The sequence below is a fragment of the Vitis vinifera genome, chromosome 1, assembly GCF_030704535.1.
Source record: "Vitis vinifera cultivar Pinot Noir 40024 chromosome 1, ASM3070453v1".
Classification (NCBI taxonomy): domain Eukaryota; kingdom Viridiplantae; phylum Streptophyta; class Magnoliopsida; order Vitales; family Vitaceae; genus Vitis; species Vitis vinifera.
In genome coordinates, this window is record NC_081805.1 from 7,025,789 (window position 1) to 7,047,859 (window position 22,071).

At 35.9% G+C, this 22,071-nt stretch overlaps 1 protein-coding gene across 9 annotated transcripts; it reads right to left on the reverse strand.

Annotated features, from left to right (window-relative positions):
- Positions 1-8: 8 nt before the first annotated feature.
- Positions 9-16,477, reverse strand: LOC100261187 (uncharacterized). Of its 9 annotated transcripts, XR_009466534.1 has the most exons (6): positions 16,356-16,468; positions 14,452-16,197; positions 8,815-8,989; positions 4,269-4,319; positions 2,803-2,927; positions 1,971-2,672 (listed from the first exon to the last, which is right to left on the reverse strand). XR_009466534.1 is itself a non-coding variant. In XM_019219914.2 (5 exons), the coding sequence occupies exon 5, from the start codon at positions 1,293-1,295 to the stop codon at positions 123-125; it is 1,173 nt and encodes a 390-aa protein (XP_019075459.1). In that variant the 5' UTR covers positions 1,296-2,672; positions 2,803-2,927; positions 4,269-4,319; positions 8,815-8,989; positions 16,356-16,473; the 3' UTR covers positions 9-122. The 9 variants fall into 9 exon arrangements, 4 of the variants coding, with proteins under 4 accessions (XP_019075459.1, XP_059595469.1, XP_019075462.1 ...); XM_019219914.2 differs by lacking the exon at positions 14,452-16,197 and having other exon boundaries at positions 9-2,672; positions 16,356-16,473; XR_009466531.1 differs by lacking the exon at positions 8,815-8,989 and having other exon boundaries at positions 14,452-16,202.
- Between the last annotated feature and the right edge of the window lie 5,594 nt (positions 16,478-22,071).

Sequence of the window (22,071 nt, forward strand, 5' to 3'; positions counted from 1 at the left end):
TTATAAGAAAAAACATTGGATGCATTTGAGTAGGGATTGCGACAATCAATGATATCCAACCTTAATGTGCAAGGTAGAACAATTGCACTTAAATGTAAGAGTAATCCAAAATGGGTTCATTTTCAACGTTTTGTTCTGCAACTCCTAGATACTAATACACCACTAGGAGGTGCAGTCACCACGATACTGCATTTACCGTACAACCAGTAAGAGTAGCGAAGAAAACTTCCCAGATTAGATCTTGTCCTGAAGTAACCCTTTAGTTGAAATTCGATTCCATTGTTCTGAATCTGCTCACTGAGCTTTAGGCTGTCTTTTATTGGCAGCCGAACCTGACTGGTAACCATATGAACATCTGCAAACATGGTCTGCCTGCTTGCTACTGAGAAAGGATAAATGGCCCGGCTGGCAATAAGGGTGTCTTCGTAGTAGAGATTAACGACCAAATAACTGAAGTCCACATGCACCTTCTTGTTTGGATTTGTGAAGTTTGCCAACACGGTGACATCAGCATTGAGTAGATAGCCCATGTCAAGATATGCAGCATTCAGAGTGACACTTGATACGTCGAAACGTGGGCTTCGTGGGCGGAAGAGCATATAGACTATAAGGACGACTAGGCCTCCAACAATTATAATGACCCAGAAAATTACACAGAAGACTGCAGTAAACCATATCAAAGGTTTAGTTTTTTGAGGCTCTGGCACCCGCAAACCGGATGGGCGATGCAAAGGGTCAGTCCAGCGTCGGAAATGTTGCGGTGAAGAAATCTCGGGGTGAGCCGGTGGCTCAGGGTGTTGCTGTGAAGCATGTTCTGGTGAAGGACCAAATTGAACCCGTCGCTCAGGCTGTTGCCGTGAATGAGCGGGATCAGGCCCCGCCTGGGGCTCGGGATGTTGCTGGGAAGGAAAGAAGTGAGCCCGTGGCTGTCGCCGTGAACGAGTGGGATCAGCCTGGGGCTCAGGATGTTGCTGGGAAGGCAAAGGCCGTCGCTCAGGGTGTTGCCGTGAATGAGCGGGATCAGGCCCCGCCTGGGACTCGGGATGTTGCTGAGCCCGCTTCTGTCGCCGTGAACGAGCGGGATCAGCCTGGGGCTCAGGATGTTGCTGGGAAGGCAAAGGGTGAGCCCGTGGCTGGGGCGGTTGTTGGTGTGGAAGAAAATGAGGATTCGATTCATGTTGTCGATGCATGGGTAAGTGACAGTTGAAAATGAGGAGCTTGCAGAAGAGAGAATACGAAGAATGGGTTGTAGTTCGGAAGATGACTTCATGATAAACCCAAGGAGGTGGATTCATGAAAAGGCAAAGAATCAGACATTAGCTAAGCATAAGAGGCAAGTAATCTTCTTGACACCTTTTTGTGAGCAACATTGTTAATGAAGGCTTCCCACTCAACCAATGGCAAACTGTGCCTGTTATGATTTTCAAAATTATAATCTCCTCCCCCTAAGATGTTCATGGTTTTTCTTTAAAGAATTTTAACCTTTTCCCCTGTTTTCAGATATGGAAAACAGATTTCAAAATTGGCTTTAATTTATTTTCCTTGGTGTAATCAAACCTACCGAGCAGCTTTCGGTTTCTGTAGATTTTTTGTTCCCTTTTAACCAATTTGATGGGTACCAATCAGCGAAGTACATGCTATAGCTAAATTCTCGGGAGCAATGTTCTTGCTTCCAGAGCCAAAAGCAGAGCATGCTGCTTTCTCCGTTCTTCGTGAACACTGCCATCACAAAACCACTATAATTTACCACATCACCACTAAAAACCTCCTAAAACCCAAAGAAAGAAAGAATAAAACAAAAGCAAAGCGAAAAACCCGTAAAGCCAACCACACCATCACCCTCAGCATCTTGCCCATACAACCATCCCTTTATTTTCCTTTTTCCTTTTTCAAGGTTACGTAACCCAGTCCACATTCCTCTCTTGCATATGGTAAAACATGCTTCTAAATTTCCCTCTCCACCATTCAAATTAAGAAGCAAAAAAGTTGCCATTTTATATGCAATAAATAGATTTAATCAGCACCTAACAAAAGTGGCGCAACCCACAAACCAGAAGCAAATAAGTTGCCTTTCCCCAAATTTAGTTTCAAATAACATAAGTAGTCTCTAAAATCTAAAATCATCCTAGTTGGGACATTATGGGGACACATACATCAAAAAATCACTTCATTCTGCTTCAATGAGACTTGTGAAAAGAGGGGGGGTGGAGTCTCTCCGCAGAATTCAATGAATGCATTCTTCAATGTAGCTGCACAGTAGAAAAACCTGCTCTGCAGAAGAGAGTAAATTGTTTTCTGGCTAGAATAGTTTAGTTCGCTAAAGGTCAATGATTTAATTGGTAATTCAGTTGAGGAATATCAGGGCTGAAACTTCATGGTTGAGAACAGATCAAGCAATCATCAAAAGACAGTTGCTCAAATCTTTCATCTTTTTTTGTGGAATCATTTTAACCTCGCTGTAGAATGATTGACTCACATTGCTGAGATGTATTTGACTCCTTGACCATCCTTAGGATTAGGAATTACCTTCCCTCTTAAAATCAGCATGCAGAGATGATCTTTCCTATTAAGATCAGTAAACAATGCAACTAACTGGATTGCGGTCAATTTGATGAGGTCACTGCTCGATGTCCACCCTTTAAATTACTTCCTTCTTTTTCCTTTTTCAACCTCTGCTATACATATTAATGATGATTGTCAATTCAGCCCCAGAATAGGAAGAAGGAAAAAAAGAAAAAATAAACAATAAAAAATCAGCTTGGCCTAGGCATCAATTTCATGTGTTTATATAGAAAGCAATACCTCAGCACTTAGATTCCTTGCTTAGATTTGACATAATGGTGGTCCTCCCCTCCAGTTCTCAACAATAGATTTGTTTCTGAGATTTCTCCGGCCAGCCTAAGAACCTCGATGGCCTCAATGCATGCCTAAGAATATGAATGGTTTCTAGTAGATGAGTTTAGTTCCTTATACATCATCAGAGAGAGAGACAGACAGAGTGGGTTGATTGGTGAATGTAGGGTCATGCATCAGGAACAAAGTAAAAGTATTTCACATTTTCAAACCATACATGGATGAAAATAGCTAAGATGTAAGCAGAAAAGAGATTAACTAGTGAAATAAATAAAACCCATTAGTATGATAATATAATTTATACAATAGGATATCAAATGAAGTAAAACTAATATGCAATGAGACTGATCATTGATCAGCATAATATCAGAAAACTAGGAATATAAAAGCAATAATCCATGTCGGTCAGATGCATCAACCTATGTTGGCTTAAAGCCCATGTACAGTGACCAGGTTGGACCTGAAGGGTTGGCCACAATGTTTTGAGGGTCCATGGACACCATAACAGCATCTCACTGAGTCCTGAGGTTTTAGATCAGTTAGGAGTACACTGGAATCAGCAAATGCTCCATTGCTAATTATTTGTTTTAGTAACATATGTGTTGTTTTAAGCAGTAGGAGATGGAGAAGAAGGACCATTGATGAGGGACAACTTCAATAGTTTGTGGGTGAGATGGTGCCATCCATTGCTCAAGGCAGCAATAAATGAGTTCTATAAAACTAAGGTTCACCATTTTAAGTGTTATTTACAACATTCATGAAGGAAAAATTAAATTGTTGGCCAGTGAGGACATGGATGAAATGAAATCCAACAAAAGAAAAAAGGAGGAATATCAGCAACTTGAACATCTATATATGGTTAGAGACGAACAACATGAGGCAGTTGCTAATGCACAAGGATCATCTTAACAAATAAGAGATTGCATCCCCAAGCTTATGGATTGCATGACTTAGGAGAGATATGATACCAATACCAAAGATCTCTCAACTCAACTTTAAGTTAGAAATACATGGCAAAGGTGGTCGTTGATAAAAGCATCAATGTAATTTCGAAGGTGGTTATTGGCAAATTTATAGATATAGTTTCCACAGAAGAAGTAGTAGTACTACGACTACTACTACTACTTTGGCAAATGTATAGATACAGTTTCTGCAGTAGTAGTAATACAACTACTATTACTACTACTACTACTTTGGCAAATGCATAGATATAGTTTTACTACTACTAATACTAATACTAGTAATAGTAGTACTACTATTGCAAACAATAATAATAATGTTATAAATACTACTACTAATAATGAAATAATATTAATATTAATACTACTACCACTACTAATAATAATAATGGTGATGATGATGATGATGATAATAATGATAATGATAATAATGCTAATATTAATAATACAACTTACTTGAAATAATCCAGAAAGCTGACTGTTGTCACTCTCTGAAAGGCACCTCACCTAAATCAGAACTTAAAATATCAGTTTTAGGACTGCCAATGGCAAGATAAAATAAAAAGGAAAGCAAGAGTTTAAGCAATAGCAGGTATCCTTTTTTTTTTTTTTTTTGATAAATAAGAGATTGTGTTAATAAAAGTGCAAAAGCGCACAAAAGTATACAAGTCGTATACAAAGAGCACCAAGCAAAAAACATAACAAAAGGTACAAAAAATACTCCCTTCCTCAACCAAGACCCAACCAATCAATGAAATCTCTATAAAAGTATCTCCTATTTCTCACTATTAGCCTTTGATTAGACAATTTCTCACTATCAAAGTATCTCCTATTTCTTTCCTTCCAAATCATCCAAAAAATGCAAGGAGCAGCTCTCCAAGCCTTAATTCACCTTCTCTCTATAAAAGAACCATGCCACCCTAGGAGGGTCTCCCTAACTAACTTAGAAATGACCCACCAAACACCAAAAATGGAGAACACCAGCTGCCATAATAATCTCGCCTCGTCACAATGAAGAATGATATGATCAATGGACTCTGACTCCCTTTTACACAATGCACACCTATTGGTCAAAATCCACCCTCTTCTTGGAACCTGATCCAAAGTCAAAACCTTTTCCCAACAAGCCTCCCAAGTGAAGAAACTCACCTTTGAAGGAATCCAAGGATTCCAAACCATCTTTAAATTGAAAAAAATAGTACCATTCATCTCCAACAAAGAATAAAGCCCCCTAACAAGAACACCCCTTTGTATCGCCCTCCCAAACTATTCTATCATCTTTCTCTCTCTTCACTGATTGTCCTTGGAGTTTAGAAAGAAAACGCTCCATAACACCCAACTCCCAATCATTCAAGTTCCTAACAAAGCGGGTGTTCCAATTTCCTCTTACTCCTCGATACTCCCACAAATCAGCCACTCGTGCCTCTTTAGCATCAGATAAGGCAAACAGGAATAGGAAAGTCTTACAGAAGGGCTCCTCACTACACCATCTGTCTTTCCAAAACTTCACCCTCTTCCTATTGCCCACCGCAAAGGAAATCATTGAGTTAAAAGCTCCCATGGCTTCATAATCTCTTTCCATACCCTAACACGGTAGGAACCTCTCACCACCCCTGACCTCCATCCTCTTTCCTCCTCTACAAACTTTCCCTTTATGATTTTCTTCCACTACAAATCTCTTTCACTAGCAAAACGCCAACACCACTTACAAAGAAAAGCCTTGTTAAACAACAAAAGAGAACGAATACCTAACCCTCCGTTTGACTTTGCTTTACAAACAATAGACCACTTGACTAAACGTACTTTCTTCTCTAAGGCTCCTCCCCACAAAAAATCCCTTCCAATTTTCTCTAATCTCAACTTTACAACGTTTGGGATGGTGAACAAGGACATAAAATAGATTAGTAAACTAGTCAGAGTACTTCGAAGTAGAATAAGTCTTCCCTCTTTTGCAATGTGTTGTCTCTTCCATAACGAAAGTCTCCTATGAAACTATTCTTCTACCCATCCCAAACTGCCACTAACTTGTAAGATGCTCCCAAGGGAAGCCCTAGGTAAGAAGAAGACAACTTCCCCACCTTGCACCCAATTTCACAAGCCAACTCTTCCAAATTGTCCACCTCTCCCACTAGGATCATCTCACTCTTCTCCAAATTAGTCTTCAACCCAAATGAAATTGGCGATACGCAAATGAGAAAGAGGCTTTGTGGAATCAAGTGATTAGAGGAAAATATGGGGAAAATAGAGGGGATTGGTGCTCTCGGGAAGTGAGAGAGGCACATGGCGTGGAGCTTTGGAAAGGAATAAAGATGGACTGGGAGTTGATGGACACACGGATTTCTTTCAGTGTTGGCAATGGAAGGAGGGTGAGATTTTGGAGGGATAAATGGTGTGGGGACTCCCCTCTGTGTGAGTCTTTTCCCTCCCTCTTTGCTTTGTCTGTTGAAAAAGAAGCTTGGGTGGCGGAAGTCTGGGATCCCCTGGCTGAGGGGGGATGGGGGGGTTGGAACCCCTGTTTTTCAAGAGCCCTAAATGATTGGGAGGTGGAAGAGGCAGAAATTTTTTTGGAGCGTCTTCACGGGAGGAGAGTGTTTGAGGATGTAGAGGATATGGTGGTCTGGAACGAATCAAAGAGCGGCAAATTCTCTACCAAGTCTCTATACCGTGCTCTAAAAGCGGATTGCCCTATTTTGTTTCCATATAGTTGTATTTGGAATGGGTGGGTACAACCCAAAATTAGTTTCTTTGTGTGGGAGGCCGTAGGGGGCAAGACTTTAACCCTAGATCTTGTTCAGAAAAGAGGATGGTCATTGGCTAATAGATGTTTTATGTGTCTTGAGAATGAGGAAACCATAGACCATTTGCTGCTTCATTGTTCAAAAACAAGGACCTTATGGGAGTTACTTTTTACCTTGGTTAGGGTGTCTTGGGTGATGCCCTCTTCAATTAGAGAGACGCTTCTCAGCTGGCATGGTTCTTTTGTGGGCAAAAAGTGCAGAAAGGTGTGGAGAGTTGCTCCTCTGCATATTTTTTGGACGGTTTGGAAGACGAGGAATAGATTGGCTTTCAAGGATAATGAGCTGTCAATTCAGATATTGAAATATTCATTTATCCTCTCTCTATGGTCTGAGGCTAAGTTGTTTATAGTTGAATGTCCTTAATCTTTGGTTAATTTTATTGATTGGTTGGGATCCTTTTAAGGCTGTATTTTGGGCCAGGTGGTCTTTAGGTCTCTTTCTTTTTCTGTGGCCTTTTTGGTGGTGGGTGTATAGGTTTGTATATCGTGCATAGGTTTGTATACCTTGAGTCACTTTCCTGACGTCTCTTTTTAAATGAATTTTACTTTACTTATCAAAAAAAAAAAAAAGTAACTTGCTCATGAGAAATCTCACAAAAAATAATAGTATCATCATCAAAAAAGAGATGAGAGATTTCCTCACCTCCACCCCCTCTTTCCCCAACCTTGAAATCTGAAATAAAACCACCATTCTAAGCTTTCAAAATCAATCTACTAAGGGCTTCCATAGCAATCACAAACAAGTAGGGAGATATAGGATCCCCTTGTCTCAAACCCCTTGAGCTTTGAAAACAACTGGTGGGGAAATCATTAATTAAAACTGAGAAATTGGGAAAAGAGATACATCACTTTATCCACCCCTTGAGTTTTGAAAAAAATTGGTGGGGGAACCATTAATTAAAACTGAGAAACTGGGAAAAGAGATACATCACTTTATCCAACTTATCCATTTTTGCCCAAAACCCATATTGGCAAGAATTGCTAATAAGAAGTCCCAATTTACATGGTCATAAGCCTTCTTAATGTCGAGTTTGCACAATAACCCACAACCTCTCTTCTTTAGCACATGATCAATTGTTTTATTTGCTATCAATACCACATCCAATATTTGTCTTCCCTCTACAAAGATATTTTGAAAACTGGATATCACTTTACCATCACTTTCTTTAGCCTATTGGCCAACTCTTTTCTCAACAACTTATAGAGACCTCCAACCAAACTTATTAGCCTAAAATCCTGGAGCTCATAAGCCCCTTTCTTCTTGGGAATCAACACCAGAAAGGTCGTATTTAGGCCTTGAACAAACCTACCATGTTCATGGAACTCATTAAAAAAATTTAGCACATCAGATTTCACAAACTCCTAACTAAAACACCAAAAAACCATTGAAAAGCCATTTGGACCTGGAGCTTTGTCACCATTCAGCTCCAACAATGCACCCAGCACTTCTTCCTCCGAGAAAACCCCCTCTAACCTCCTAGCCTCCAACTCTTCTAGCACCTCAAAGGATAACCCTTCAACACCGGGCCTCCAGCCCCCTTCCTCAAATAGAAGAGTTTTAAAGGCTCCTACTACCCCTTCTTTCAACTCCCTATCTCCTATAAGTCATTCCCCATTCACTTTGATCTTAGCAATGAAATTTCTTCTTCTATGAGCATTAGCCATCTTATGGAAAAACTAAGTTTCTATCCTCTTCCTTAAGCCAAATTTCTCTTTATTTTTGTCTTCAAAACGCTTCTTACATCAAAGCCTGTTTTTGGAAATCCTCTCTCGCAGAATTCCTTGCTTCTACCTTAAGAGAAGACAAAGTGTTTTCCCTTCCCTTAGCATCCCAGAACCTTATCAACTTGAAAGCCTCCTCCTTCCTTACCGAGACATTACCAAAAGCCTCTTTATTCCACCTTTTCAAATACACCAACAGTAGATATCCCATTTTGTAATGGCCCTGCTTTATTTATTGGTTTTAGATTTTTTAGTTATTAATAAGAACAAAAGAAAAGGACCTATTTGTGATGCATGCCAATGGCAAGGATTATGCTCGAGGAGGACAATCAACATCAATACACTTGTATATGGTTATTTTCTCAATGGGATGGTTAAAAAATGCCAAAAGCATGTCAATTATAAATTATCAACAACTTGACCAAATCTATGCAATGTTACATGGAATTTAAAATTTGAAAAGTACAATTGTCAGACACTCACAGCATGGGTAATGTATGGGATGTGTCTGATACATTACTTCAAAATCCAAATCCTGCGAACTTGTCTGATAAGGGTAGAAGGGAACACTCTCCAACTCAGTAGAACTTTTGTGGGTTACTTTTTCAAGGGATTCCTTAGTCATATGCATGTTCCAAATGAATGAAGCCAGTCAAACCTGCCATATTACAGACACTTCATTTTACCCAAGGTTGTAGAAAAAAGTATTGGAGACTTCCATAGTACAGTCAAGTCCTTGTTCCCAATATTTAGGGGATTAGATGAATAGACTACCAGGCACACACCCACTTTGACAAACATCCAAGTCCATGTAACATTTAATTTACTTTGTATTGCAAACAATGAAAATATGATTATTACTGGATTAGTTATCAAGGAAAAACTAAAGACAAAGAAAATCTGACATTACTAAGCATGATAGTAGCTATCAAAGCCAACAAAAATTATCAAAACGTGAACTTTATTTCTACTTATTTAGTTACAATAAATGGAGACTTATTTTAAACATTTGTCATATTCATTCCACTACAATGCCCTCTAAGCATGCAAAGCATAAGAAATATTCTAATATAGCTAACTATCTGAGTCTAACCAACAATCTTGAAGAAACAAATAGATGTTGAATCATCTATGGGCTAAATAGGATTGGAATTTTGATATGAAAATACATGAATTCATTCTTAGAATATCAGGAAGATGCTGCACTCTATATCCCCTCTCCAAAGTTTTAGATATTATTTTCACAAGTAGGCATAACTTATATTCCATCAGTAATGGGGGTGTAAGGGACTAAAATAATGTGCTTTATACAGATTTCATGCCAATTTCCATTGTGCCCATGCATCACCCTCTTTCTGTCCCTCTGCAGATGCATTTGTCAAGAAGAAAGATTTAAATTACACTTTCAACATTGATTTGGGCCCTAGTCCAAATTGAAACAAGATGAGATAAAAGGGGAAAATGTTTCAGATACAAGATAGAATCTCTGAAATGTCAGAGGTGGAAATTAACACATCCAGTGCAAGACAAAAAGTTGAGCAAGAAGGTGAGAACTATAATTCACCCTCTCCCCAATAATGTCATATAACTGCTGGTTATATATGAAGGACAGATACAAGCAAGCTAAATGGAAACAAAAGAAAGAAGTGTCAAAGAAATGTTTTGCATAAATCTTTTCATCAGAAAACAAGATAATTCATTACATTGAACTTGGTAAAACCTGATAAAAAAGAAAAAGTACATTTATACGTCCAATAGAAATAAAACAAACTGCAGACCTTGTAAAGGAAAACAAAACGACATACAACCCAAGAGCAGTACATATCTCAAGGGAGTGATAAGTGTCTGATAAAGAGATACCAAGTGTCAAACCCCTCACTTGGCTTGATGATCTGCTTATTGGTTTGCAACACACGGATATCTAAGAAAAAGAACATCTCAAGTCTCTCATAACATCAATAATTTGTTGGATCCACCAATCATACTTCTATGGACCTATTTCCCTCTAAGACACTCACAAAATGACAAAAGCCAAGTCACCCTCAACCCATAGATCTTAAAATCTCAAATTTTTGGGTCGCAATCTAAAGAGCTTGCATGTCTACCTCAATAGCTATAATACCTTCTCCCATCAATTTGAAAAATGATTCAAGTATTCCATCACAATAATCTCTAAACACTCCAATCCTAACTTGTCATGGTTTACCCAAGAAGCATCCAACTAAATGGAGTGTGGGGTGGGGAGATTTGGAAACCTCTTAGGTTGAACTTCTTGGATCTACAAAAGCAATTCCAATCTAGCATTGACAAGCTCAAAAGGGTAATGGCAAAAGCATATGTGACAAAGGTCCACAAAGAAGTATAAAAATAAACCAACACTCGAAAAGCCTTTATAGATCTTCATTTATCCTGAAGATCCTGGCAATTTCCATAGACCAAATCACAATAAGTAGTGATATGCTATATTACTCAACCTCTCAAACGACCTCTTAAACCTATAGAGAAAATAACCATTATCTTTGTCACACCTCTAGAGAACCCAGTCAATCCTAACATTCTTGAAAGACTTATGCAAGAGTCCCAAAGCTAGTAGACAGTGTAAAAAATGATGATTAACTATTTCTCCATTAGTCGAGCATAAAACACAACAATTAGGCTAAAAAGGTCCCATCTTCTGAAGCATGTTTTTTATTTTAACTTCTTATTGGCCACAAGACACATAAAGGCCTTAACCTTAGAAGATGCTTTTGAATTTCAAATGAAACTTGTTGTAAAGAAAGGGATCAAATTAACAAAAGCAGGCAAAGCACTAAAAATGAACTGATTGAGAAAACTATTCAAGAAGGTCAAAGGCCAAACTTTCACATTTTGAAAAGTATGCAAAAGATACACATGAAGTAGTGATGGCATGAGACATCCTACTCCTCAAATTCTTGATAAAAAAATGTAGTAGTGGAGATTGAAATTCCATGATGGAGATGAAAAGGAGAAGTCTAAGATATAAAAAATAAAAGAATCTCCAGTTCTTACAACCCTAAAGATATTTGGTAATCAAATGCTAAAAGGTTGCTTACCCCAATAAATATCTTCCTAAAAACGGATTTTCAAGTCATCCCCTACAAAGGTAACCACTTGACAATCATGTTAGCATCTCATATATACACTTTGATTCCCTATTTTTTCATAGGCAAGAAATGAATTATGATAAAAAAAAATTTAAAAAAAAGTGCCCAACAAAACTAGGGGTATAATAGGAGGTATACACAGAGAAAATAGGATAAGGAAAAATAAAAAGACTATAGATCTCCTATCCTAAGCGATCAATAAAATCCACAAGAGAATTAAACTCCAACACTTGGGGGCTCTAGCTCATTTTCTAAGTGAATTAAAAAAGTTCTCTTTTAGGCTTTGATTGAACAATTCCTTTTTGTTAAAGATAACCATTTCACCCCTTCCATGAGTACTAAAACAAGCAAATAGGTGTCAATCACCACAGCCTCTACCACTTGTTGAAACCTCTCATATGCCAAGTTAATGGAAGCTCCTTGATTGCCCAAGAAGAATCAACTGAATCTGAAAAATAGAGGAAAAAAAAATCCAAAAATAGTTGAGCTTTATCACAATGGATGAAAGATGTGATTAGTTGTCTCCTAATCCTCCTCACACATCATATACATGCCACATATGTTTACCAAGGTCAATCCCCTTCTCGCTAATTGGTCGTAGTTGGAATTTTATTCCATCTTGTTTCTCATGCAAAAAAAGGCAATCTCTTTTGCAGGAAAAACCAAAGAGTTTGCGGTATCTAGGAAGTAAGCAACAATCAAAAGCATTGGTACCGCCCATTGGGATGCCTCTTTCTCACAGGCCAGATTGAGGACTCATGTGCCTTCCAGAACCAAGGGTCACCCAACATAATAGGACTTGATTTGGAATGGCTCTCCTTTTCACCCCTTCATACTAATCCATCCATCCACTCTTCTTGGAGCTTCACAAATTGAATACACCTCATAAAACAACCCACCCCCTCTAGCTGCCATTCTTGAAAAGGCCTTCAAAAGCAAGGATTCCAATAGCCTTGGCTCCCCTCCATTGCCCATAGAACTATGACCTCTAACATTTTTTTTCCATAATAAGGCAATAAAGAGAAGGAAATGAGTCTTTCCAAGAACTCTCCCCTACCCACCTTTCCACACAAAACTTGGTTATGAGTTCATTTCATAACCAAAACAGAAGTTCTTCACTTGGAATCCTCCCAAACCCTACTTGTTGCTTTTCACAAACCCACCCCATATGCCTCTTTTTACTTTCATCTTGCTCCTCTCTCCATCAAGTTATCAACTCCCTAAATATTCCCGAAATGAGCCACCCCCTAATCCATGTCCTAGACATGAATCTCCATAACTACTTGCCAAGAAAGGCTCTATTTAAAGTAGAAAGAGTTCTAATTCTCATCCAACCATACATATTAAAATAACCCTCTGTCATGAAGCACCACTTTCTCTTAGGAATCTCCACAACCATTTCCTTAAAAAGGCTCTATTCCATAAGGAAATCCCCCCTAGACCTAAACTTCTTCCCCCCTTTGGCTTACACAACTGGTCCCAACTTACAAGGTGGTCTCTTTTCCCTCCCTCAACTCTAGACCATAAAAAATCTATTTGCAATCTCTCAAGCTTAAAAATCACTTTGACTGAAATCTCAAACACCAAAAGAAACTAGGAATGTGTGATAAAATAGATGGCACAACAGTAATTCTATCACCTAAGATAGGACCTCTAAGCATTGGGAGATCTTATCTAACACTCCACCCCACTCCACTACTAGTCCCAAAAAGAGAGAGCTCTAAGATTCCCCACCAAGAGGAGACCCAAGTGCACAACAAGCCAATATGAGACTCTACAGTCTAAGGAAGCCAATTTACTTCAGAGATCATGACCAACATTGATACCTAACAGTGTACCCTTGCCAAGATTAATCTTAAGGCCACATGCCCAAAAATTAAGAAAATAAGCTTTGGAAATATATCATACAAGTATGATATTCTACAAATCATTCGGCTTTACAGATCAGTTCATATTAGTGGAGAATTACATGGAACATATTTAGAACCGGTTAATTGAACAAGAGCATAATTAGGGTGGACACAATGTAACACTTTTGGGACACAAAATAAAAACATGAGTTGCCCCCACTAAAATATGGCGATTTAGAAATAGCATACCCATCCAATAATAATAACCTACCATAATTTTGAAATTTTCAATTTTCCTCCATCATAAACCACGTTTAAACTAAATGTCCACAATTAAGTTGTAAATATTCATAACCCCCAATCAGTCCAATTTTTAGACAGCAATACCCTACCAGGCTGCTTGCCTATTCCCCTTTTTTACACTTGTAGTATTTGGATCAAGGCAGTAGGAAACATGCACAAATTGAAGTCCCCAAAAAATAGTCTTAAGAAATCAAGCACCTCAAACCTGAGTGCCCTTTTACTGAATTTGTCAACTGGCTTGACAAGGTGAACTTCCAATAAATGAATAATTTTGGTTTCAGGATTTGCAACAAAATAGAAGGCTCAAAGTTTTCAGGCAGCTTTGAGACAGAATAGAAAGATCAAAATAACACCAGTACCATAGGGTTCAGTGTGAAAATACCAAAAATTTTATCAGTGAGAGTCAGTTGTATCCTGCTAAAGTCCATAGCATGAGCATAATTACCACATAAAGGAAGGGGGAATATGGCATAAGGAATTCCATATAATCATTATTCCATCACCGCATGCAGCCAATGCACTTTGCTCAAAATCTCCAAATGAACCATTGTTTATATGGAACAGAAGTCCATACCACTGCATCTTTTGAAGACTTTAACCAAGTGAGTTGTGAACTATTTGTGGGCCATAGGGACACAAATGCTAAATTTACAAAATCACACAATTGTCACCCCAAGTGATAAAACCAGCCAACATCACACCCAATAAGGGGCTTGATAATTACTGTAGCATGCAGAGATGGAAAGCTGTTGCTAAGGATGGGGAATAAACATTGAACTAAAACAAATATTCAAGTAAACAGCTCTTTGGAATGGATGACACTAACTGGATGGAATACTAACCATTTCAGATATTCATGCAGGATGCATCATTTGAATGGATGGCATTAACTAGAGTCTCAGAAACAGCTCCATCAAGAGTAAAGCCCTTCTCCATCATCTGATCCCACACCCTACAGGCCACTGAGAGCTTCTTTTCCCATATGAGCCCCCCTATGATCAATTTAAAAGTCACCTCATCAGGACAAGGTCCTCCAGTATGCATATCCTCATATAGATGCATGGCTTCACTTACTCTGGAAGCCCTGCAAAGCCCATTTATGAGGGCATTGTATGAAACTACATCAGGAGTTATCCCACTCTCTACCATGTCACAAAAAACACTGTGAGCCATCCCCATTTTCCCAGTCTTACACAGGTGATCAACAATTGTAGTGTACAGTACACGATCTGGTAACAAACCCAATCCTGTCATCTGATCAAGAAGCTTCTTGGCTATGTTTGAACTACCTTCTCTAAGAAAAGCTTTTATAAGTATGGTAAAGGTCACCACATCAGGAGTAATCCCCTTTCCACCCATCTCCTCAAATAACTTGTATGCCCTTTTAGTATGGGACGCCGTGCAAAGCGCTTTAATGATGGTATTGTAGGATACAACATCACACAATCCTTTGGCCTCCATCTTGTTCACCATCATCATATAAGCCTTGTCTAACCGGTTAGCTTTACAAAGGCCCTTAAGAAGTTCATTGTAACTATATACATCGGGTTCCACCCCGCTCCTTTCCATCTTCTTCATCAAATTCTCGGCCTCCTCCAGCAGGAGCTCATCACAACAGTAGTTTAGCAGCACATTGTATGTAACCAAATCTGGCTCACATCCATTCCTTCTCATGAAGGATATAATCGATTGTGCTTTGTCAATCCAACCAGCCTGACAAAACCCATTGATAAGAGAATTGTAAATTGACTTACTAAACTTAATTCGTCCCCTCATTGCACCCACCGTGAGCTCATAAGCTAAATCAACCTTCCCATCATGACACAAACCAAGGACAAGTGCCCTGCAAGCTTTTTCATCAGGACTAAACCCCTTTCTAACCATATTACGCCAAATTTCAACAGCAGAATCAAACCTTCCTGCTCTACACAGCCCATTGATGACTATGGTATAGGTTACAATATCAGGCTCTCTTCCCTTTTCAACCATGGTCTGCACTACCCCTAGAGCCACATCTAGCTGGTTCTCACAGCACAAAAGATTCAGATATATATTATAAGCCCAGATATCAGGCACATATCCAAGCCTATCCATGTCCTCTAGAAGTTTCTCAATAAGGACAAAATTCTTCACCTTACACAAACCAGAAATGAACCTTGAATATGTAAATGAATTCAAAGAAAAGCCTTGTGGTATCATTCTATCGTAATACTGCTCTGCCAAATCAAATCGAGATTGACGAACCAACACTCCAATAAATCTATTGTAGTCAATACTAAACACACGGCAATTGGATTTAGTCATCTCATCAAAAGTTTTGAGAGCTTGATCGATCAAACCTGCTTTAACATAGCTGGATATTTGTGCACGATATGCAAGCCGATGTCGGCCAAGACTTCTATACATATCAAAGAGGCTCCCAGAGGGGACCGCATATCACCAATTTGTTCTCCTTGAACGCATTGGGGACTCGAAAAATAAACAGGTTTCTGGAATTCCAGATGAATTTTATTCACTCAAGACTAATGCCCCCCAAATCCCATCAAGCCTGCACCTTCCATTGATACTCAATACATTACTGAAATTGTCTGACCTACGATAATTAAATGTGAATGAAATCATTACCCTACGTTTGGTTGCTGAGAAAGTGTCGGAAACATGAAATCAAAAATCTCAACACAATTGGGCATGATAGGAAACATACAATGGAGAGACAAGGGAGAGTAAGAGACTGAGTGAGAGTAACCTGTTTAACCCGTCCTTCGGCGATGAAGACGAGCCGGAGAGCCTTGTCGCCGCCAGAGACAGGGATGGAGTGGTGTATGGATTTGTAATTGGGCTCCAACTTATTAAAGGGCTTCAGTCTCTGAGCCCAATCACTGAGTGAGTTGGGCTTGTGTTTGGTTTATCATGGTTTTCTTCATTTTAAGCTTCTTTTGCAGCGAACCTCTTAATAGGCAACCAACATAAACCTAAAACCACAGTATTATTATTTAAAGAAATGAATTACAAAAAAAGATTTTAGAACAAAGACCAATTATTCCTATTTTAATGATTTTGAATATTGGAAAGCCGAAATGGTAATGCAATTTGGATACAAAATCTTTTTTAAGCATACTAGTAGTATGTCACGTGTGATGCACGTGGGTGATGCATGTAAGTGATGTTGATGCATAGATTTTAAATGCAAGTATTTGATCATATATTAATGTCTCCATATCCAATAAAACAAAAGAATAAAATTTTTTGACCAAATTCTACACTAATTTGGGAATAAAAAAGTCCATAGGCATTCCGAATTTTTATCGATATTTTCATATGATTTGCCCAAATTTTATCAATATAACATAAATCTCCACAAAAAAAAAAAAAGTACAAATTTGTTGGCAGCTAATTTAACAAAGAATCAAAGAATAGCAAATGCATAAAGCAAAAAGAAGTTGAAACAATAGTAGGAAATCAACAAATTTCTAATATCTAAAAAAAAAAAGGAACGTTATAATTCATCTATCCAATTAGATAATTTATTTTCAATTTCTTTTTTTCAAAATGTTATCTAATATTAAAATTTATTTCTTTTTAAAATAGAAATGAGCTCATGCATGTAGAAACATGGAACAACTCATTTATATATATAGCCCACATCACAACATCAAACATTATTAGATGAGTTACCCATAATCACTCATTATTAATAATTTTAAGCAAAATCTCAAGAACCAAAACGATGTCATGACAAAATATGTCCCACTTTTTGGAAACCATATCACTCGCTTGTGGAACTTGAGCATCATTAATGCTTGAACCCCAATTCGCTTGTGTAACTAACAGCTATATATATATATATATATATATATAATTAAAGTAGAATAACACACAAGATTTATAGTGGTTCACTCTCAATATGAAAGTTATGTCCATTTATAGCAAAATGTCTCACCCTTTAGGTTTTCTCTCTTTATTTTTATTTTTTTATCTCTTTAAATACCAAAAATGAATAAAACTCTCTTCCTTAAAGTTGACTACTCTAAATAAGGTAACCAAATTATATGTGTAAAATCCCTAAAATACTCTAACTTAAAATACCTTTTTAGGATGATAATTAGGTTTCACGCATCTTCCTTAAAATTGACCATCCTGAATAGGGTAACCAAATCATACGTGTAAAATCCCTTAAATACCCCAACTTAAAATATCTTTATTATTAGAATATATATATAGAAAATAAGCACTTTAGCCATAAAGTTATGTTAAGATTATTATTTATTATAACTAGAAGTTATGCAATTATTTGATTATTTTTGTTGTTCAATTATTATTAATTAATATTATAAAATTTTTATCTAATTTTTTATTCATAATTTATTTAATAAACTATATGTCTTGAATTATGTAGAATCATGTAAAGATGTGAAATTATTTTAATGGGCAATTATGAAAAAACTATGTAATGATGATAATTTTTCATAGCCTAAAGTTATTATTTTACATACTCTTATAGAAATTATTGCATCATGTATAACCTAAAGCTGTATAAATTTTATATATCTGCAAGAAGTTATTATAAAAGGGTCAAATCAAGTTAATTATGGATCAATAGAAAAATTAAATGTTCGTAATTAATCTAGATTATGACTAATTAAAAATCGTCACATGTCATAAAGCATATAGTGTCTTGTCATGTAAATAAAAATTATTATATGACAATAACTTCTTCAATTATATTGCTATACGTGTCACATGGCCCCACACAAAAAGAAGACAACTTGTCATCAAATTAAATAAAAATATAAGAATTTTGATCATTAAAATATGATTATCAAATTTGATAAGTGAAAAGATAAGAATGAATTCTCATTTAAAATAAATTAGAAAACATTCAAATTGGTTTTGTTGAGTCCTAAATATTAAGCTTTAATTAAGAATAATATTTTAAGGATCAAAACTATTCAAATATGTCTTAAAATTTCCCCACATATTAACTTTAATTAAAGAATAATATTTACAAAAAATAAAAATAAAAACTATCTAAATATATATTTCTTGACCCTATAAATAAATAAGTTTTCTTTACTTTCAAAATCACACTAGAAGATACAAGAACAGTTCCACAATTGAGAAGAATTTAAAAAAAACTTGCTTCAAAGATTCATGAATTTCTTCAAAGTCTTCAACTATTCACCCTTGAAGATTCAAATATCAAATTCAAATGTTTGAATGCTAAGTTTAAATAGTCAAAAATTAACTTAAAAGATTTGAATATCTACTTCAAGACATTTTTTATCCAAGATCAAGCATTCAACTCTCAGTAAATGTGATTCATGCCAAAGTTCAAGCCTAATCCTAAAACATGACAAAGTTCAAGCCGAAACTTAAAACACGCCAAAGTTCAAGTTCAAGCCTAAGACATGTCAAAGTCCAAGTCTTACCAATGCCCAAATAAGTTCATTCTTAGTAAATTCAGATGACCAAATGGATACTGTCTCTCATTTCCAAAATTAATTAAATTTCCATTTGACCATAAAGTTTCTTTAAAAGAAATTCATGTGTGCAAATTTCTAATACCTTGGTGGAATCATCTCTACCTCTCATCTCTTCTTTTCAAGATAGAAAGCTCTATATAAAGCCGAGAAAAGTTTTGGCCTCATAACTCAAAATAATGCAAAAGGAGCTTCCTACAATAAACTCAAATTACTGCTTTCCTTAATAAAATGACAAATTATGAAGTGACTTCTCTTAACTAAGAATCTAATCATCTCATTGGCTTCACTATGGATGAAAAAAAAAAGGACATGGTTAACCAAGTAGTACCACACCACCATCTCTCAAGAAATATTTTGAAACCATATGCATTTGTCCAATCAAAAGCACAAGTGTGACATCAAATTTACATCTACATCTTCACATAGTTATTAACAAGTTACTAGAATGACTAAAGTTATTAACAAACTTACAAAATACAACCAAGAGCAAGACTTCGAGATCAAAGCATTTTTCTATAAGTCTGATCTCATGTTAAGACCAACAAACTATACCCACACATTTTATGTCAAGATGCATCACAAAATAACCTTCAAATTCACTCTAAATTAAATATCATAGAAAACATTCAAATTTCTTCAAACGAATTTGTTCTTACAAATTAATTGGAAAGATCTCGTCTTAAAAGACAATAAGAAACATCAAATGGTGGATTTCATCATTCTCTTCTATGCAAAATTAATTACACAAATAATTAAGTTAATGCACTTGTCAATAGGTTACCAATAGTTTTAATTTTTTGTAAAAATATTGATTCTCTCCCCTATTTTTACAATTTGTTTTGCTACTATTCATATGGCAAATGGTGATTGAATATAAAAGATTTTTTGCATTTATTGCATATTGATATAAAATACATAAATTTTTAAATATTAAATAGTGACTTAATTAATATTTATTAAATATAAACAATTTTTTGCACTCAATTATATATACATATATATATATATATATATATATATATATATATATATATATAGAGAGAGAGAGAGAGAGAGAGAGAGAGAGAGGTTACTTTCATTCATCTCCAGTTTTGACTAACTATATCTAACCCTTCTACGTTTGAAATTTCATCAAATACCTCTCTTATTTTGAGTAAAAGGAGAAAGATGGGTGAAAATTAGAAATGAGAATGATGTTGGAGGTACTTGATGAAATTTCAAACCAATGAACATTATATATATTTACTCGAAACCTCAAGAAATGTTAATGAAATTAACCTTGTATATATATAACAAAACAAATTTTATTTTTCATTTTTTTATTTTCTACTCTATAAAGCTCAATAGAAGGTTTTCTTGATGGATTAGGCCGTTTGTTTTTATTTTATTTTTTTAAGTTTTAGTTTTTATCTTTTTAATAGAAAAAATCATTTTCTCTCATTTCTCATCATTTTCTTAACTCTAGGTATAATTAGTGGTGAAAATTGTGATACAATTGGATAACATGACTCAAAAATTATATAAATTTTTGCAAGGATGATTTGAATTTTAGCAAGTTCACGTTATGTCTAACTGTGCTAATATCATAATTATATTAATTAGTATAATTCATTTAATAAATGAGTTGTGTTTGGGTTTGACTAATCAATCTATTTACTTATTTATGTCAAATTGACATGTTTATTTGTTCATTTTGACGTTATCATATCAAAATGACCCATTACTTAATCGTGTCAAAGTGATCGGTTTAATCCATATCAATTTATTAATTTTATATATTTAAAAAGTATAGAAATAAAAATAGTAAAATTATGTATATTTTATTATAAATATTAAAATATGAAATAAAATTATAAACAAATTAAAATCGTAAACACATTAAACAAGTTAGAATCACGTCAACAAACTTTAACGGATTAATGAGTTAGAATTGTTTCAATCAATTATCCATATCAATTTATCAACCGTATAATAAATAAATCGTGTTCTTATCAAATCATTATGATATTATTAAAATATGAATCGTATTTGAATTAAGTAAATTTTTATTATTTCTTATCTCAAAAACACGAACTGGACATACGTTTTAATTGTGTAATAAACGAGTTATGTTCATATCATATTATTCTGATAATAAAATTACAATCAAGTTAAAAGAGTTGACAACTTGACACAACCCATTACCACCAATGTGTAAGAGAGTTTCACGGCTGAAGAATTCCATAAAATTGGATGGGTGAGAAACTCACTCCCATGATCCCATCTCCTAGTGGGAAGAGTAGGTGGCGCATTATCGCTGCGTGACTCACGCTTTGAGCCTACAATTGTCTCGTCAAAATATTTGGGTTACACACTTTCATCATCTTCATCTTCATCCTTCAATCCATCTTATTTTTTATTGGAAGATAGAAAATCCAGTCGGAAAAGTAAGTTAAAGAGGGAGGGCTTTTCTTTCTGATGTTTATTGGATTTAGTTGGTGGAAGCGACATTGGAGGTTTTGAGTCCGTTTTGTCTCATCTAATCACAAGCCTTGCCCAATACAATTTTGGTCTCTCTAAATCTAGGTGGGGGGGGGACCAACCAAACATGAAAAACCCAATTGCTTCCCTCTCCCTTTCTTTCTCTTTCTCTCGCCCACCTTTCTTGACTTCCAACAAAACTTCTCCTTCATGTTTGCACACACCATCATCCACAAACCACTGCACATCGCCCTCAATTCCAATCCACCACTCATCACTCGCCCATGGGAAAAACTAAGCTATGAATTGGTACTTCAGAACTTCCAACTTTCATCCTAAAAAATAAATGAAAAAAATTAAAATAAATATTTGATAAATTAATAACCTCGGTTTAAATAATAATATTTTTTTTATCTGGAACTAATGTACTAAATTAATATTTTTCAATTCACTTTTTAAAATGATCAAATACTTAAAATTCATTTTAAAAATCTAATCTTTCATTTTTATTTTTTTTTG

Bases quoted from the DNA above. Each gene is read 5' to 3' on its own strand.
- LOC100261187 (XM_059739486.1), bottom strand. From the start codon at position 1,295: ATGAATCCACCTCCTTGGGTTTATCATGAAGTCATCTTCCGAACTACA.